We start from the raw sequence: 16611 nt of genomic DNA, 5'->3' as shown, positions 1-16611 counted from the left end.
ATCATCATGCCATTCTTCTGCAGCAAAGACCAAAAAACCTAAGTAAAACAGATACAAATGTCAAGCCTGGAACCCTAAGCATCACATGAAAGGTTAAAGTACTAAATCAAGCATCACATGGAAGAAAGAACTAACAGAGAACAGAGAAAGAGGAGAGCTACAGAGTGGAGGTCCCCTGCCAGCTAATGAGGCATGGATTCTCCACCCTGGAGCTCAGCCACCAACAACCCCGGACAAGGAGTACAGGAAGGCAACTTCACAGAGCTCCTGACAGGAGACAGGACACCCAATAATCAGAGATACATGCTTTCTCACCACCACCCTTCTGCTCTGTGTACTGTCTTCACCACTTTCCAGTTGGCCACAGTCACTCTGCTGGAGAGACACCAGCTCACTGCTGAACCAGGTCCACCCCCCACCCCCACCAATGGCCAGTTCCCTCAGCACCATATTTTTTGTTTGCTTTTGTTTCTTCTCTTTCTCTCCCTTACATCCTTTCCTTTCTCCCACCCCGCTAGCCCCATGGGCCACCCCTGCACCATGTATATAGGGGAATTGAAAAAGCCACACATACGTTCAGGGAAAATACCTAAGACACTATGCTTTTACCTTGGGCTGATCCTTAAGCATAGACTAAGCAAGCCAAAGTTTTTAACGAGTGCCCCGGTTCAGAATCAAGTTGCAAAGACTGGGAGTGGTGTTCCCTCATTTCCCCTGAACCCCTGGAATACAAGGGAATCTCTTCTAGAACACTAGTAGTGTACAGACTAGAAGACGCAGTTCTCAGTGTCCACACATATCCAGGAGGGTAGTTTCTGCAAAAATGGAAGTTAGTTAGGGGAAGTCACTGAGTGGATAGATTACTACAGCCATAACAATTATATATTTTAAAATTCCAAACTCCAGGGAAGGGAGGAAATCTGAGACTCCCAGCTAACATAATATTTAAATGTTCTAGTTTCAACAACAAAAATCACAGGCATACAAAGAAACAATAAAGGATGACCCACTGAAAAGAACAAGTTGACGTCACATAAACTGTTCATATGAAAGCCTAGAAAATGGACACACAAGAAGACTTTAAAACAACAGTATTAAATATACTCAGCTGGAGAGCACCGGCACACAGCCTACCCAGGCCTGCCCACACCCAACCACTGGCTCCCTCAGCATCATTTTTTTATTTTTCTTTATCTTCCCTTTCTCTCTTTTCCTTCTCCCTCCCACCTAGGCCCTGTGCTGCCTCTTCCCCTTCCTGACGAGCCACACGGTGCTGCCCAGCAAGAGAGACACCAACTCACCACCACCCTGGTTCTGCCCTACCCAGGGTGGTTTCAGGTGGTTTCCTCAGTGTCATATTTTTTTGTTGTTGTTTTTGTTTTTGCTTTGTTTCTTCCCTCTCTTTCCCTTCCTTCCTTTCTTTTCTCCTACCCACCTAGCCATGTGTACCAACCGCACCCCTTCTCAATGGGCCACACCGTGCACTGCTTGGCTAGAGGGCCAGCAGCACACAGTCCCCCAGGTCTGCCCCACCCCCACATGTGACTGCCACTGTACCACTGCTTTATTTTTTTTATTTATTATTTTGTTCTTATATATATATATTTTTTTGCGCTTCTGTTTCTTCTTTCTCTCTCCAACTTAACTCAGCACATCACACCCTCTCCCTTCCCTCCTGGCTCTCTGCACTGCACACCAAGCACCATGCCACCAAACAGCACCAGCACTGACTTCTGAACCCCCAGACCACACACTGTGCCACCCCTTGCCATTCCCTGCCAAGCACCACGCCCCTGAGTGACAAAGGCACAGACCCCCAGAACCCACCCTGCACCAACCCCCAGCCCCAACCTACCAAGCACTGCACTCCCACTAGTATAACAATTAAAAAAAACTACCAACAAAAAAAAAGCCCCGACTCCAATGCCTTCATTGGAGAATTCTAGTAAACATTCAGAAAAGAGATCATACCAGTACTACACAAACTATTTCAGAGTGTAGAAAAGGAAGGGATGCTTGCAAATTCATTCTATGAACCCAGTATAATCCTGACACCAAAGCCAAGCAAAGACACCACAAACAAAGAAAATTACAGACCAATATCTCTCATGAATATAGATGTAAAAATTCTCAACAAAATTATAGTCAATAGAATTCAGCACCATACAAAAATAATAATAATAATACACCATGACCAAGTGGGATTCATATCAAGTATGCAAGGATGATTCAACATTAGAAAATCAATCAACATAATCAACCACCACACACACAAAAGAATCACATGATCATCTCAATCAATGCCTAAAAGACATTCAATAAAGCCTAATACACATTTCTGATAAAAACTCTCAATAAAATAGGAATAGAAGGGAAATTCCTCAACATAATAAAGAGCATCCATACAAATTCTAAGGAAATCCTTGTGGTGTAGTGGTTAAGTGCTACGGCTGCTAACCAAAGGGTCCGCAGTTCAAATCCACCAGGTGCTCCTTGGAAACTCTATGGGGGCAGTTCTACTCTGTCCTACAGGGTCACTATGAGTCAGAATTGACTCGACGGCACTGGGTTTGGTTTTTGGTTTTTATACAAATTCTGGTGGCATAGTGGTTAAGAGTTACAGCTGCAAACCAAAAGGTCTGCAGTTCAAATCCACCAGATGCTCCTTGGAAATCATATGGGGCAGTTCTACTCTGTCCTATAGGACCACTATGAGTTGGAATTGACTCAGCAGCAGTGGTTTGGTTTTTTTTATATATATATATATATACAAAACTAACAGAAAACATCATTCTCAACGGAGAGAGGCTGAAAACATTATTCCTGAGAACAAAAACAAGACAAGGGTGCCCTTTATCACCACTCCTATTTAACATTGTGCTGGAAGTCCCAGCTAGAGCAATAAGGCAAGAAAAGGAAATAAAGGGCTGTCATGGATTGAATTATGACCCCCAAAAAACCTGTGTATCAACTTGATTAGTTGTCCTCCATTTTGTGATTGTAATTTTATTTTAAGAGGATTAGGGTGGGCTTGTAACACCACCCTTACTCAGGTCCCCTCCCTGATCCAAGGTAAAGGGAGTTACCCTGGGGTGTGGCCTGTACCACCTTCTATCTCTCAAGAGATAAAAGGAAAGGGAAGCAAACAGAGAGTTGGAGACCTCATACCACCAACAAAGCAGCACCAAGAGCAGAGCACATCCTCTAGACCCAGGGTCCCTGTGCCTGAGAAACTCCTTGACCAGGGGAAGATTGAGGACAAAGACCTTCCTCCAGAGCTGACAGAGGGAGAAAGCCTTCCCCTGGAGCCGATGCCCTGATTTTGGACTTGTAACCTACTAGGCTGTGAGAAAATAAATTTCTCTTTGTTAAAGCCATCCACTCGTGGTATTTCTGTTATGGCAACGCTAAATGGCTGAGACAGAATTTGGTACCAAGAGTAGGGTGCTGCTCTAAGAGATACCTAAAATGTAGAAGCAGTTTTGAAACTGTGAATGGATAGAGCTGTGATAGCAGCAGAGGACCAGTGCAGCAGCAAATCTGCAGCAGCAGAGAAGTGGCAACAGCAGAGAACCAGCAGCAGCAGAACTAGGAGACCAGGGTGAGATGGTGCTGGAGCCGACACACAGTCAGAGAGCTGAGTGTCTGTGCGCAGAATGTTTCCTGGTAGAGTGGGGTGCCTCCAGGGACTTATCGGTGGAGCTAGGCTTGCTGACCCACAAAGCCAGAGAGCTGTGTGCCTGTGTGCAAGAGGCTTCCTGGTGGAGTGGGGTGCCTCCAGGCACTTATCAGTAGAGCTACAGAGCTTTGGAACACTTCCCCAGCAGAGCAGGTGAAGGCGTGAGGCCCTAGGAACCAAGAGGCCAAGAAACCATGAAGCAGAAGCTAAAGAGACAAAGAACACAAGAAGCTGAGTTGCCTCAGTCTCAAAAGGTATGGACATGACCTCAGAGGTTTCACCTCAGGGTGGAGCCATGGCCTCTGGTGTTTCTAAGGGTAGAGTTGCCACTCAGATGTTTGAGGAGAATGATGTGCCCAAAGCCGGGGGTGGGGGGCAGTGTTGCTGTCCCAGTGGGCCTAGAATGTGGAGTTGAAGCCTGGAGTTGAGGGGTCTCCACTCAGAATCCAGAGAGTGGGGACCTCATACCATCAAGAAGGCAGCACTAGGAACAGAGCACATCCTTTGGATTCGGGGTCCCTGTGCCTAAGAAGCTCCTTGACCAGGAGAAGATTGATGACAAGGCCAACAGAGAGAGAGAGCCTTCCCCTAGAGCTGACACTCTGAATTTGGACTTTTAGCCTACTTTACTGTGAGGAAATAAACTTCTCTTTTTTAAAGCCATCCTTTTGTGGTATTTCTGTTATAGCAGCACTAGATGACTAACACAAAGGTATTCAAATTGCAAAGGAAAAGGTAAAACTACTTCTATTCACAGATGATATAATCCTATATATGTTGTTGTTGCGACACGACGGCACTGGGTTATGTTGTTGTTGTTAGGTGCTGTCAAGTTGGTTCTAACTCACAGCAACCCTATGCACAACAGAACGAAACACTGCCCGGTCCTGCGCCATCCTTACAATCGTTGTTATGCTTGAGCTCATTGTTGCAGCCACTGTGTCAATCCACCTTGTTGAGGGTCTTCCTCTTTTCCGCTGACCCTGTACTCTGCCAAGCATGATGTCCTTCTCCAGGGACTGATCCCTCCTGACAACATGTCCAAAGTATGTAAGACACAGTCTCGCCAGCCTTGCCTCCAAGGAGCATTCTGGCCGCACTTCTTCCAAGACAGATTTGTTCATTCTTTTGGCAGTCCATGGTATATTCAATATTCTTCGCCAACACAATTCAAAGGCATCGACTCTTCTTTGGTCTTCTTTATTCATTGTCCAGCTTTCACATGCATATGATGCGATTGAAAATACCATGGCTTCGGTCAGGCACACTTTAGTCTCCAGGGTGACATCTTTGCCTTCAACACTTTGAAGAGGTCCTTTGCAGCAGATTTGCCCAATGCAATGCGTCTTTTGATTTCTTGACTGCTGCTTCCATGGCTGTTGATTGTGGATCCAAGTAAAATGAAATCCTTGACAACTTCAATCTTTTCTCCATTTATCATGATATTGCTCATTCGTCATCCATGAGGAAAGCAAGAGGTCACTGAAAAGACAGGAAAGAAAGAAAAGACCAAGATGGATGTCATGGGAGACTCTGAAACTTTCTCTTGAGCATCGAGCAGTTAAAGCAGAAGGAAGAATTGATGAAGTAAAAGAACTGAACAGAAGATTTCAAAGGGCCTCTCAAGAAGACAAAGTAAAGTATCATAATGACATGTGCAAAGAGCTGGAGATGGAAAACCAAAAGGGAAGAACATGTTTGGCATTTCTCAAGCTGAAAGAACTGAAGAAAAAATTCAAGCCTTGAATAGCAGTAGTGAAGGATTCCATGGGGAAAATATTAAACAACGCAGGAAGCATCAAAAGAAGATGAAAGGAATACACAGAGTCATTATACCAAAAAGAATTAGGCGATATTCAACCATTTCAAGAAGTGGCATATGATCAGGAACCGATGGTACTGAAGGAAGAAGTCCAAGCTGCTCTGAAAGCATTGGCAAAAAACAAGGGTCCAGGAACTGATGGAATATCAATTGAGATGTTTCAACAAACAGATGCAGTGCTGGAGGTGCTCACTCATCCATGCCAAGAAATATGGAAGACAGTTTCCTGGCCAACTGACTGGAAGAGATCCATATTTATGCCTATTCCCAAGAAAGGTGATCCAACTGAATGTGGAACTTATAGAACAATATCATTAATATCACATGCAAGCAAAATTTTGCTGAAGATCATTCAAAAACGGTTGCAGCAGTATATCAACAGGGAACTGCCAGAAATTCAGGCTGGATTCAGAAGAGGACATGGAACCAGGGATATCATTGCTGATGTCAGATGGACCCTGGCTGAAAGCAGAGAATACCAGAAGGATGTTTACCCGTGTTTTATTGACTATGAAAAGGCATTCGACTGTGTGGATCATAACAATCTATGGATAACACTGCGAAGAATGGGAATTCTAGAACACTTAATTGTGCTCATGAGGAACCTTTACATAGATCAAGAGGCAGTTGTTCGGACAGAACAAGGGGATACTGATTGGTTTAAAGGCAGGAAAGGTGTGCGTCAGGGTTGTATTCTCTTACCATACCTATTTAATCTGTATGCTGAACAAATAATAGGAGAAGCTGGACTACATGGAGAAGAACGGGGCATCAGGATTGGAGGAAGACTCATTAACAACCTACTTTATGCAGATGACACAACCTTGCTTGCTGAAAGTGAAGAGGACTAATGAAGATCAAAGACCACAGCCTTCAGTATGGATTATACCTCAACATAAATGAAACAAAAGTCCTCACAACTGGACCAGTGAGCAACATCATGATAAATGGAGAAAAGATTGAAGTGTCAAGGGCTTCATTTTACTTGTATCCACAATCCTACATATACAGAACCCCAAAGATTGCACAAGAAAACTACTGGGAAGATTCAGCAGAGTAGCAGGATAGGAGATAAACATACAAAAATAATTGGATTCCTATACACCAATAATGAGAACTACTAAAAGGAAATCAGGAAAGCAACACCATTTACCCCATTGCCATCCAGTGGATTCCAACTCAGCAAACTTATAGGACAGAGTAGAAATGCCTCATAGTGTTTCCAAGGAGCAGCTAGTGGATTCAAACTGCTGACCTTTTGCTTAGCAGTCAAACTCTTAACCACTGTGCCATAAGGGCTCCATACCAGATGTAAGAGCCTCTAAAAAAATAAAATACTTAGGAATAAGTCTAACCAGGGACTTAAAAGATCTATACAAAGAAAACTACAAAATATTACTGCAAGAAACCAAAAGAAACCTACATAAATGGAAAAATATACCATGTTCATTGATAGGTAGATTCAACATTGTGAAAATGTCAGTTCTACCCAAAGCAATCTAGAAATAAAATGCAATCGCAATCCAAATACTAACAGCATTCTTTAATAAGATGGAAAAACTAATCACCAACTTTATATGGAAAATAAAGGGGCCCTGGATAAGTAAGGCATTATCAAAGAAGAAAGAACAACTTAAGAAGCCTCACACTACCTGACATCAGAACATACTATACAGCTACTGTAGTCAAAACAGCCTGGTAGTAGTACAGTGACAGACACATTGAGCAATGGAACAGAATTGAGAACCCAGATGTAAATCCATCCATCTATGGGCGCCTGATCATTAACAAAGGCCCAAAGTCCATTAAATGGGGTAAAGACAATCTTTTTAACAAGTAGTGCTGTCAAACTGGATGTCCATCTGTAAAAAAATGAAACAGGACCCATACCTTGTACTATACACAAAAACTAATTCAAAATGTATCAAAGACCTAAATATAAAATTAAAACTATAAGATCACAGAAGAAAAAACAGGGCCAATGCTAGGGACCCTAATATGCAGCATAAATAGAATATGAACCATAACTAACAATACACAGACACCAGGACATAAGCTAGGTAACTGGAATCTTCTAAAAATTAAACATTTATGCTCATCAAAAGACTTCACCAAAAGAGTAAAAAGAGAACCTACAGACTGGGAAAAAAATGTTTGGCTAGGACATATCTGACAAGGGTCTAATCTCTAAAATCTATTGAATAGTTGAACACCTCAGTAACAAAAAAGACAAATAATCCAACTAAAAACTGCACCAAGGATATGAACAGAAACTTCACCAAAGCAGATATTCAGGTGACTAAGAAGACACATGAGGAAATGATCCAGATCACTAACCATTTGTGTTGTTGTTGTTAGGTGCCACCAAGTGGGTTCCAACTCATAGCGACCATGTGTACAAAGAACGAAACACTCCCCGGTCCTGCAGCATCCTCACAATTCTTGTTAAGCTTGAGCCCATTGTTGCATCCACTGTGTCAATTCATCTCCTTGAGGGTCTTCCTATCTTTCAATGGTCCTCTACTTTACCAAGCATGATGTCCTTCTCCAGGGAGTGATTCCTCCCAATAACATGTTCAAAGTATACGAGACACAGCCTCGCCATGCTTGCTTCTAAGGAGCATTCTGGTTGTACTTCTTCCAAGACAGATTTGTTCATTCTTTTGGCAGTCCACGGTATATTCAACATTCTTCACCAATACCGCAATTGAAAGGCATCAATTCTTCGGTCTTCCTTATTCGTTGTCCAGCTTTCAAATGCATATGAGGCAATTAAAAACACCATGGTCAGGTGCACCTTAGTCTTCAAGGTGACATCTGGCCATTAGAGACATGCAGATCAAAACTAAAATGAGACACCATCTCACCCCAACATTACTGGCAGTAATCAATAAAAAAAATAAATAAATAAAATAACAAATGTTGGAGAGGTTGCGGGGAGAAGGTTGTGGAACTCTTATGCACTGCTGGTGGGAATGCAAAATGGTACAACTACTACGGAAAACAATATGGCACTTCTTTAAAAAGCTACAAATAGAAATACCATACAATCCAGCAACCTTGCTTCTAGGAATACATCCTAGACAAATAAGAGCAGTCACAAGAATAGACATATGCACACCCATGTTCATTGCAGCATTGTTCACAATAGCAAAAAGATGGAAACAACCTCGATGTCCATCAAAAGATGAATGGATAAACAAACTATAGTACATATACACAACGGGATACTACACAACAATAAAGAACAATGACAAATCCGCGAAACATCTCACAACATGGATGAATCTGGACGGCCTTAGGCTGACTGAAATAAGTCAATCACAAAAGGGCAAACACTGTATGAGACCACTATTATAAAAACTCATGAAAAGGTTTATACACAGAAAGAAACAATCTTTGATGGTTACAAGGGAGGGTGAGTAACTCCTACTTTGGTGAGTAACGTCTGGGGTCTTAAAAGTTTGTGGGTGGCCATGAGGTTGAAAAACACTAACTAGACAACTGATAAGTGGTAACTCTGGTGAAGGATAAGACAGCACACAATACTGCGGAAGTAAGTCAGCACAACTTGACCGAGGCAAAGTCATAGAAGATTCATAGACACATTCAAGCTGCCTGAGGGATTGAGTTACTGGGCTGAGGGCTAGGAACCAGTTGCCATAGACTCAATTAATTTCGACTCATGGTGACCCGACGTGTGTCAGAGTAGATCTGTGCTCCATAGTTTTCAATGGCTGATTTTTCAGAACGTAGATTGCCAGGTCTTTCTTCTGATGCTCCTCTGGATGGACTTGAGCCTCCACCCTTTCAGTTTGTAGCTGAGTGCTTAACCATTCACATCACCCAAGGACACCGGGTATACATATTACCTGTTAATAAAATACACACAAGGAGCCAGGTTGTGGAAAGAAGGGTTTATGAAGCTATTGGTAATCATAATAATGGTAAGTAGTAATAGCTCTTTACAATTTGCAAGGCATTTTCATAAACTTTTTCTCGTAACTCCCAAAACAGCCACATGCAATAAGTATTGAGATTAATTCTCCATTCCCAGCATCTTTCTGAGAATATAGTCAGATGGACTAATTACTTGTTGTTTAAAAAAATATGTCTCTTATAGCCCCAGGCACCATCACTTCAGTTCCAACTCATAGCAACCCCATGTGTAACGGAACAAAACGTTGGCTGGTCCTGCACCATCCTCACAATTGCTGCTATATTTGAGCCCATTGTTGCAGCCACTGTGTCACTCCATCTTGTTGAGGGTCTTCTTTTTTGCTGACCCCCTATTTTACCAAGCGCGATGAATTGTGGTGTTGGTGAAGAATACTGAATATACCAGGGACTGCCAGAAGCACAAACAAATTCTTTTGGAAGAAGTACAGCCACAATGCTCCTTAGAAGTGAGGATGGCAAAACTTCATTTCACTTACTTTGGACATGTTATCGGGGGGACCAGTCACTGGAGAAGGACATCATGCTTCATATTTCTACCATTATTAATTTATGTTTTTTTTGTGGGGATGTTTCTTTTCCCCCCTTGTGTTTTTAACAATATTTTTTGAACGGTTTAATCCTCTCCCCTCACCACCCCGCAAACATCTAACACTAAAAAAAAGTGGGCTGAGGAAAAGAAAACTTAGGGAATATTTCATGGCTCAACCTTTTCCAGCTTGGCTTGTCTTATTTTGGCAACAAACTCACAATCTGAACCAAGCTAACAACAACAACAATCAGAAACATATGCTCTAGAAGTGTTAGCATTCTGGAGTCCTAAGTCCAGAAGATTCATGAAAATCACCTCAAATATCAAATTCTTAATCTATACTTTAGGGTTTATTCATTCAGCATAAGGGATATTTGAAGTAATTTCTTACCGTTGAAATAAGTAGAATTCAAACACATAGATTGGCTTGAAGTATCACACAGGCATCTCCACTAAGTTGTAAATGGAGTAGACAAATCTGAGGAGCTCAGTGTTCTATTTCATTGGGACAGCCAGACTAGGACTCAGTTTGATGTTATACTCTTACTACTTGATGGAGAATTTTATTCCCTAGTCCAACTGGAACCAAAAAAAAGACCCAAACCCATTGCCGATGAGTTGATTCCAGCTCATAGCAACCCTTTAGGACAAAGTAGAACTGCCCCACAGGGTTTCCAAGGAGTGACTGGTAGATTTAAACTACCAGCCTTTTGGTTAGCACCCAAGCTCTTAACCACTATGCCACCAGGGCTCCAATTGGAAGGCTGGCTAATTCTACATCTAGATAAAAAGTCACTACATCTGCTTGTAGTAAACCTTTCTTGCAGGGTGTTTTTCAGAGGGCCAAAGGGCAGAGAACTAGGGCTTCACCAAGATTCCAAGATTAGACCTATGATTACTGTCGCCCTCCTTGTTATCAAATGTTTGCACATGCAGCACACATCACTGTCACTTCATGATAACATACCTGATAGTAAGGTCATGGAGGAGGGGTCCATGGTTCTCACCTACCTATCCCCACTGGAGCCAACCAACATCCACCAGAAGCAACTTGACTATTCTGAATCAAATTGGCTTAAGACTTCCTGGGTGATGCAAATAGTTAATGTGCTCAGCTCCTAACCAAAAGGTTAGAAGTTCAAGTCCACCCAGAGGTCCCTCAGAAGAAAGGGCTAGAGATCTAATTCTGAAAAATCAGCCACTGAAAACCCTATGGAGCACAGTTTTATTCTGACACACAGGGGTCATGTGTGCTGGAATTGACTTGATCGATAGCAACTAGATTTTTTATGGCACAGTGGTGAAGCGCTCAACTGCTAGCCAAAAGGTCAGCAGCTTGAACCCATCAGTGGCTCCATGGGAGAAAGGACCTGGTGGTCTGCTACCATAAAGATTCAGCCTAGGAAACCATATGGGGCAACCCTACTCTGTTCTATAGAATTGCTACGAGTTGGAATTGATTCAGTGGCACACAACAAGGACAGTTTGTAAGTGCTCAGTTTGAACTAATGCTGTCTGGAGTACACTGATGGATAGAATAATGTTTATACCCCTCTGCTCACATTGGAGCCTATGGAGACCCAGATACCAATTAATAAACTACATCATCTTTCATTGGCTCTTGATCCCTAAGTGCTCATGCCATTGGTTAGAAATGCAGAGTGGACACATGTATGGTACCTTAAACTCCTTCCAGAATGTTCTGTACCCATCAAAAGTTTCTAACAGCTTTTAATAACATTGTAAAACATTTACAATATAATATGAGCTGGAAAAGCTTAGTGCCCAAAAGGATATGTATAACGGTTTCAGTTTTGTTTATTAAAAGGATAATGGAAGACAATACCTCCAAAAATGTACATCCGCTTATCTCAGACAGATGACTCCACTGGAGATTTCTATTTTTGATCATTTTATTTTCAAAATGCTTTACAATGAACAAAAACTTTTATAACCAGCGAGAAAATATGTTACTGTGACAATTTAAATGTTTGGTCTTACCAGGGCTCTATACCAGCAAGGTACATATGCAAACCACAGAAGTAATTTCTAACTTTCTAGTAGCTTTATCTTAAAAGTACAAAGAAACAGGTGAAATTAACTTTAATGATACATTGAATACTCCAACACGTCAAAATGTTATTATGTGAATGAAATCATTGTACGAATTATTGAGATATTTTGCATTCTGTCTTTTGTACAAAGTCTTTGAAATTTGGGTTGTACTGGCTGCATTTCAGAGAGTCACACTTCGAGGGCTCAGTAGGCAGACGTCTAAGTGGCTCCTGCATGGACGGTTCAGCTCTACACACTAGCCAAGGAAGCATCGGCACTGAAATACGATGTCAGGTAGGTAGACACTGAGACCCTCACATTAGTCATATTTTAAAGGTAAAGTAAATACCAATTACCAGTTGCCATCAACTTAATTCTGACTCTTGATCACTTCACGTGCATCAGAGTAGAACTGTGCTCCATGGGGTTTTCAATGACTGATTTTTCAGAAGTAGATCCCCAAGCCTTTCTTCCGAGGTGCCTCTGGGTGGACTCGCACTACCAACTTTTTGGCTAGCAGTCAAAAGTGTTAACTGTTTGCACCAACCAGTCTTTCTCCATACACGACCCAGCTTCCCTGTAGATTGCCCAGGGCCCCTCTGACTGGGACCCCACCCTGATTCCTTGCCTAGACTTTGAGACTCCCTAGGGCCCAACCCTCCTCTCCAGGCCCTGCCCTCATACTCTGTCCTGTAGCACAAAGCCACAGCTGCCATTCTGTCCATTTGTTTTCTTGAATCTTCTCTTTTACTGGGAAATCAAAAGGGGGTCCTTTCCAGTCATTCTTCTTAAATATTTTTCTCAACTTTAATGTCAGACTGATTAGAAAAAGTCATTTCAGCAATATCCGAACACTCACATTTTCCTTCTAATGCCAAAAACACATTTGCAGCAAACGTAATTTTTTCAACTAAGTAAAATGTCCAGCATGGGCCAAAAGGATTAGTGATAGTGGGTTTTGCATTGACACAGCACTTGGCTGTTTACTTGGCACTTCATTCTTCATTGGTTTCCTATTGCTGTCACAGCAACGCCCCAACTCCTGAAAGTGACGGGCCTGGCTCTTCAGGACCTGACCCCTCCTTACCTCACTGACCCCTCTCAGTGCTCCTGCCTCAGACCCTGTTTTCCAACAATACCCACAGCTCCTGGACTCTCTTTTTTTCTCACCTCTATGCAACTCGATGGCACTGGGTGGGTTTAGGCCTCTACAAAGGAGCCCTGGTGGCGCAAATGTTTATGTGCTTGGTTGCTAACCGAAAACATTGGTGGTTGGAACCCACCAAGCAGGAGAAAGAAGAAAGACCTGGTGATCTGCTTCCATTAAGATTACAGCCAAGAAAACTCCATGGGCCAGTTCTACTCTGTCCTTTAGGGTCACAATGAGTTGGAATCAACTCAAGGACACACAATAAGAACACACCTCTGCAAGGCCCCTAGGTGGTACAAAACAGTTTGCATTAGACTGCTAACCTAAAGGTTGAGGACTCAAACCCACCCAGTGGTACCATCGAAGGAAAGTTCTGACGATCCGCTTTAGTTAAATTGCAGCCAAGAAAACCCTGTGGAGCAGTTTTACTCTGTAGAAAACGTGGGGTTGCCCTGAGCTGGAATCGACTCCGCAGCAACTAACGATAACGCCTCTACAGTGTTCGTTGTCTAATTGGAAGGCTTTCTCCCACCTACTTCAGCTGGTTAATTTCCTTCTGGCCTACATACGTGTCCTTCAGGAGCACTTGCAGACCCATCCCATCCCTGCCCCAGGCTGAAATAAGTGCTCCGTCCTGTGGTCTCCCTTAGCAACCCGTACACACCTTCTCCTAGCCTTCATCACAATGGATCATAAGGGTGTGCCTTCTTCCCACTAGACTGTGAGTAACTTGTGGGCATACCCTCTGTCTTATGCATCTTTCTTCTCTCCTTGCACAGAGTCTACCACACATGCTGAATTGGTGAACATCACTGTTGTTGTTATTAGTTGCCTTCAATTTGGCTCCAACACATGGCAACATTTATATAACAGAACAAAACATTTCCCGGTCCGGCTCTATCTTCATGATCATTAGTATGTTCGAGTCCATTGTTGCAGCCACTCTGTACTTCGAGTGCCTTCCAACCTAAGGCACTCATCTTCTAGCACTACATCAGACAATATTCTGAAGTGATTCGTAGAGTTTTCATTGGCTAATTTTCAGAAGTACATAACCAAGCCTTTCTTCCTAGTCTGTCTTTTTCTGGAAGCTCCACTGAAACCTGTCCACCCTGGGTGACCTTGTTTATATTTGAAATAACAGTGGCATAGCTTCCAGCATCAGAGCAACATGCATGCCACAGTACAATAAACTGACAGATGGGCGGTGGGGACAAATTTTAGCTTCATTTTACTCTTGGTACAGGGGCTTACTAAGAAATGTAATGTGGACCTGCTGTTATGGATTGAATTTTGTCCCCTAAAAATTTTTTTGTCAACTTGGCTAGGCCACAGTTCCTGGTATTTTGTGATTGTCCACCATTTTGTCATCTGATGTGATTTTCCTATGTGTTGTAAATCTTGCTTCTAGATGTTAATGAGGCAGGATTAAAGGCAGTTATGTTAATGAGGCAGCATTAAATCTACAAGATGAAGTTGTATTTTGGGTCAATCTCTTTTGAGATACAAAAGAGAGAAGTGAGCAGAGAGACAGGGGAAACTCATGCCACCAATGCAGAACCAGGAGGGGAATGCATCCTTTGGACCTGGGGTCCCTGCACTGAGAATCTCCTAGACCTGGGGAAGATTGAAGACAAGGACCTTCCCCCACCACCGACAGAGAGAGAAAGCCTTCCCCTGGAGCTGGCACCGTGAATTTGGACTTCCAGCCTCCTAAAATGTGAAAGAATAAACTTTTGTTTCTTAAAACCATCCACTCATGGTATTTCTGTTATAGCAGCACTAGATAACTAAGACACACGCTAAATAACCTATTTGCTTGAGGGAGAAAAAAAAACCTGGTTCTGATATGTTCAATTTTGGAAATTTCCATAAATGTCTGATTGCTTCACTCCCCACTTAAGCATCCTCAAAGCACCCCATCCCCAAATGCACGAATATCCAAGATGGTAAAGCCAGCCAGCATCCTGCCAGAAGCATGTGAGCACATTGTCTCGTCCACACGACTCTGTTTCTCTCACTCTTAAGCACTCTGTCACAGACCACCCCCCACAGTAGAGTCCAGAGTGAATGTGTGAGCTTGTGTAGTCCCCAAGGTTCCTGGGTGGTGCAAATGGTTAAGTGCTGGAGTACTAACCTAAAGGTTGGCAGTTGGAACCCATCCAGCAGCACCACAGAAGAAAGGCCTGGTGATCTGTTTCTGTAAAAATTACAGCCAAGAAAACCCTACAGAGCACAGCTCTACTCTGACACAGCTGGGGTTGCCATGAATCAGAATTGACTCAATGACAACAGGTTTGGGTTTTTTTTTTGCTTTGTAGACCAACACCACAGAATGTAACTCCTTCTCTCTGCATATGCCTCCCCCGGGGTGAGTTTCTGCAAGCTCCAAGGTGCCCCCATCCAATCCCACTCGCTGCTCTCCCAGGCATGTGCTCCATACAGCCTGCTCCCAGAACATGGAGCCTGCGAGCAAGTAACAAATAAACACATTTTCCATGCATAATCAATACACTGATAATGGTGGTAATTGCTAATTTAGAGCAGCAGTAATTAAAGTAGGAGGATCTTTTCTTGTCTACCTATGACACATTTTTCAGGTTCAAAATCATACATATTATCTCTTAACATCATTGCTCCTCCAGGCATTTTCTTATTTACTTCTTCAGTTGAAACTTGGGAGTTATCTAAGTATTAACATGCGCTGGCCTCCACAAGTGGTATCCTTCTTGATACTTGGTTAAAAAAAAAAAAAAAAAAATCACCTCAATATCTAATCCCACCATAATTTATTTGGTAATTGTGCTGAGTGGATATGACACAAGAAGGTAATAGCCTTTCTCTTTCATTCAGCCAGTTTCCCTCCCTCAAAAAATTCAATCTCAAGAATGTCGAGAAGCCAAACCAAATGAAGAGATTCCAAATTTCTGAGACGCTGCGAGAGGTTTTGATTGTTAGGAATATGTCCATGTGAAAATAAGGTGCATGTCAAGAAGCCATAACTGCAGTTCTTTCCATGATGGGGGAGAAGCTACCATTGAGAACTCCAGGGTTTATTTGTGTAATTTTGACACAGTTCAGTAATTTTCCAGAAGGTCAGAGGCCCTGAAGCAGATGGCGGGTTTCCTCTGATTCACGACCATAGCGTCCTTCCTGGCCAGGCCCTGAGCCCTGGTTCAGGACCTTGTTATCTTCCCTCCTGCCATTGCTAAAGCCTTCTGCGTGGCCATCCTGCCTACATTCCAGAGTCTCTCAGTCCATCCACACAAGATGCTAGAACGATCTTTCAAAATGAGTATTTGATCACGTCACTGCCCCCATATTTAAATTTTTCCTCTCCCCATTGCCTGAACATCTTGGCAGGGGCTTCACAGACCCCTTTGACCCAGCCTCTGTCACTTCAGCCCCACCCTTCC

At 42.8% G+C, this 16611-nt stretch overlaps 1 protein-coding gene across 7 annotated transcripts in view; it reads right to left on the bottom strand.

The window, feature by feature from the left end:
- Positions 1–16611, bottom strand: part of QDPR (quinoid dihydropteridine reductase) — a 337362-nt gene that overhangs the window by 144536 nt on the left and 176215 nt on the right. The window contains exon 8 of one of the 7 annotated variants that reach the window (XM_049887027.1): positions 9329–9373. The exons of the other annotated variants lie outside the window; for them this stretch is intronic. Coding sequence (XP_049742984.1) covers positions 9344–9373 — 30 coding nt within the window. The 3' untranslated portion in view covers positions 9329–9343. Of the gene's footprint in view, positions 1–9328; positions 9374–16611 lie in introns of those variants that run through there. 7 annotated transcript variants of the gene reach the window in all.

Source organism: Elephas maximus, chromosome 5 (assembly GCF_024166365.1).
Source record: "Elephas maximus indicus isolate mEleMax1 chromosome 5, mEleMax1 primary haplotype, whole genome shotgun sequence".
In the NCBI taxonomy this organism is placed as follows: domain Eukaryota; kingdom Metazoa; phylum Chordata; class Mammalia; order Proboscidea; family Elephantidae; genus Elephas; species Elephas maximus.
Note: the sequence above shows the minus strand (reverse complement) of the source record. Positions and strands in the feature narration are given on the sequence as shown.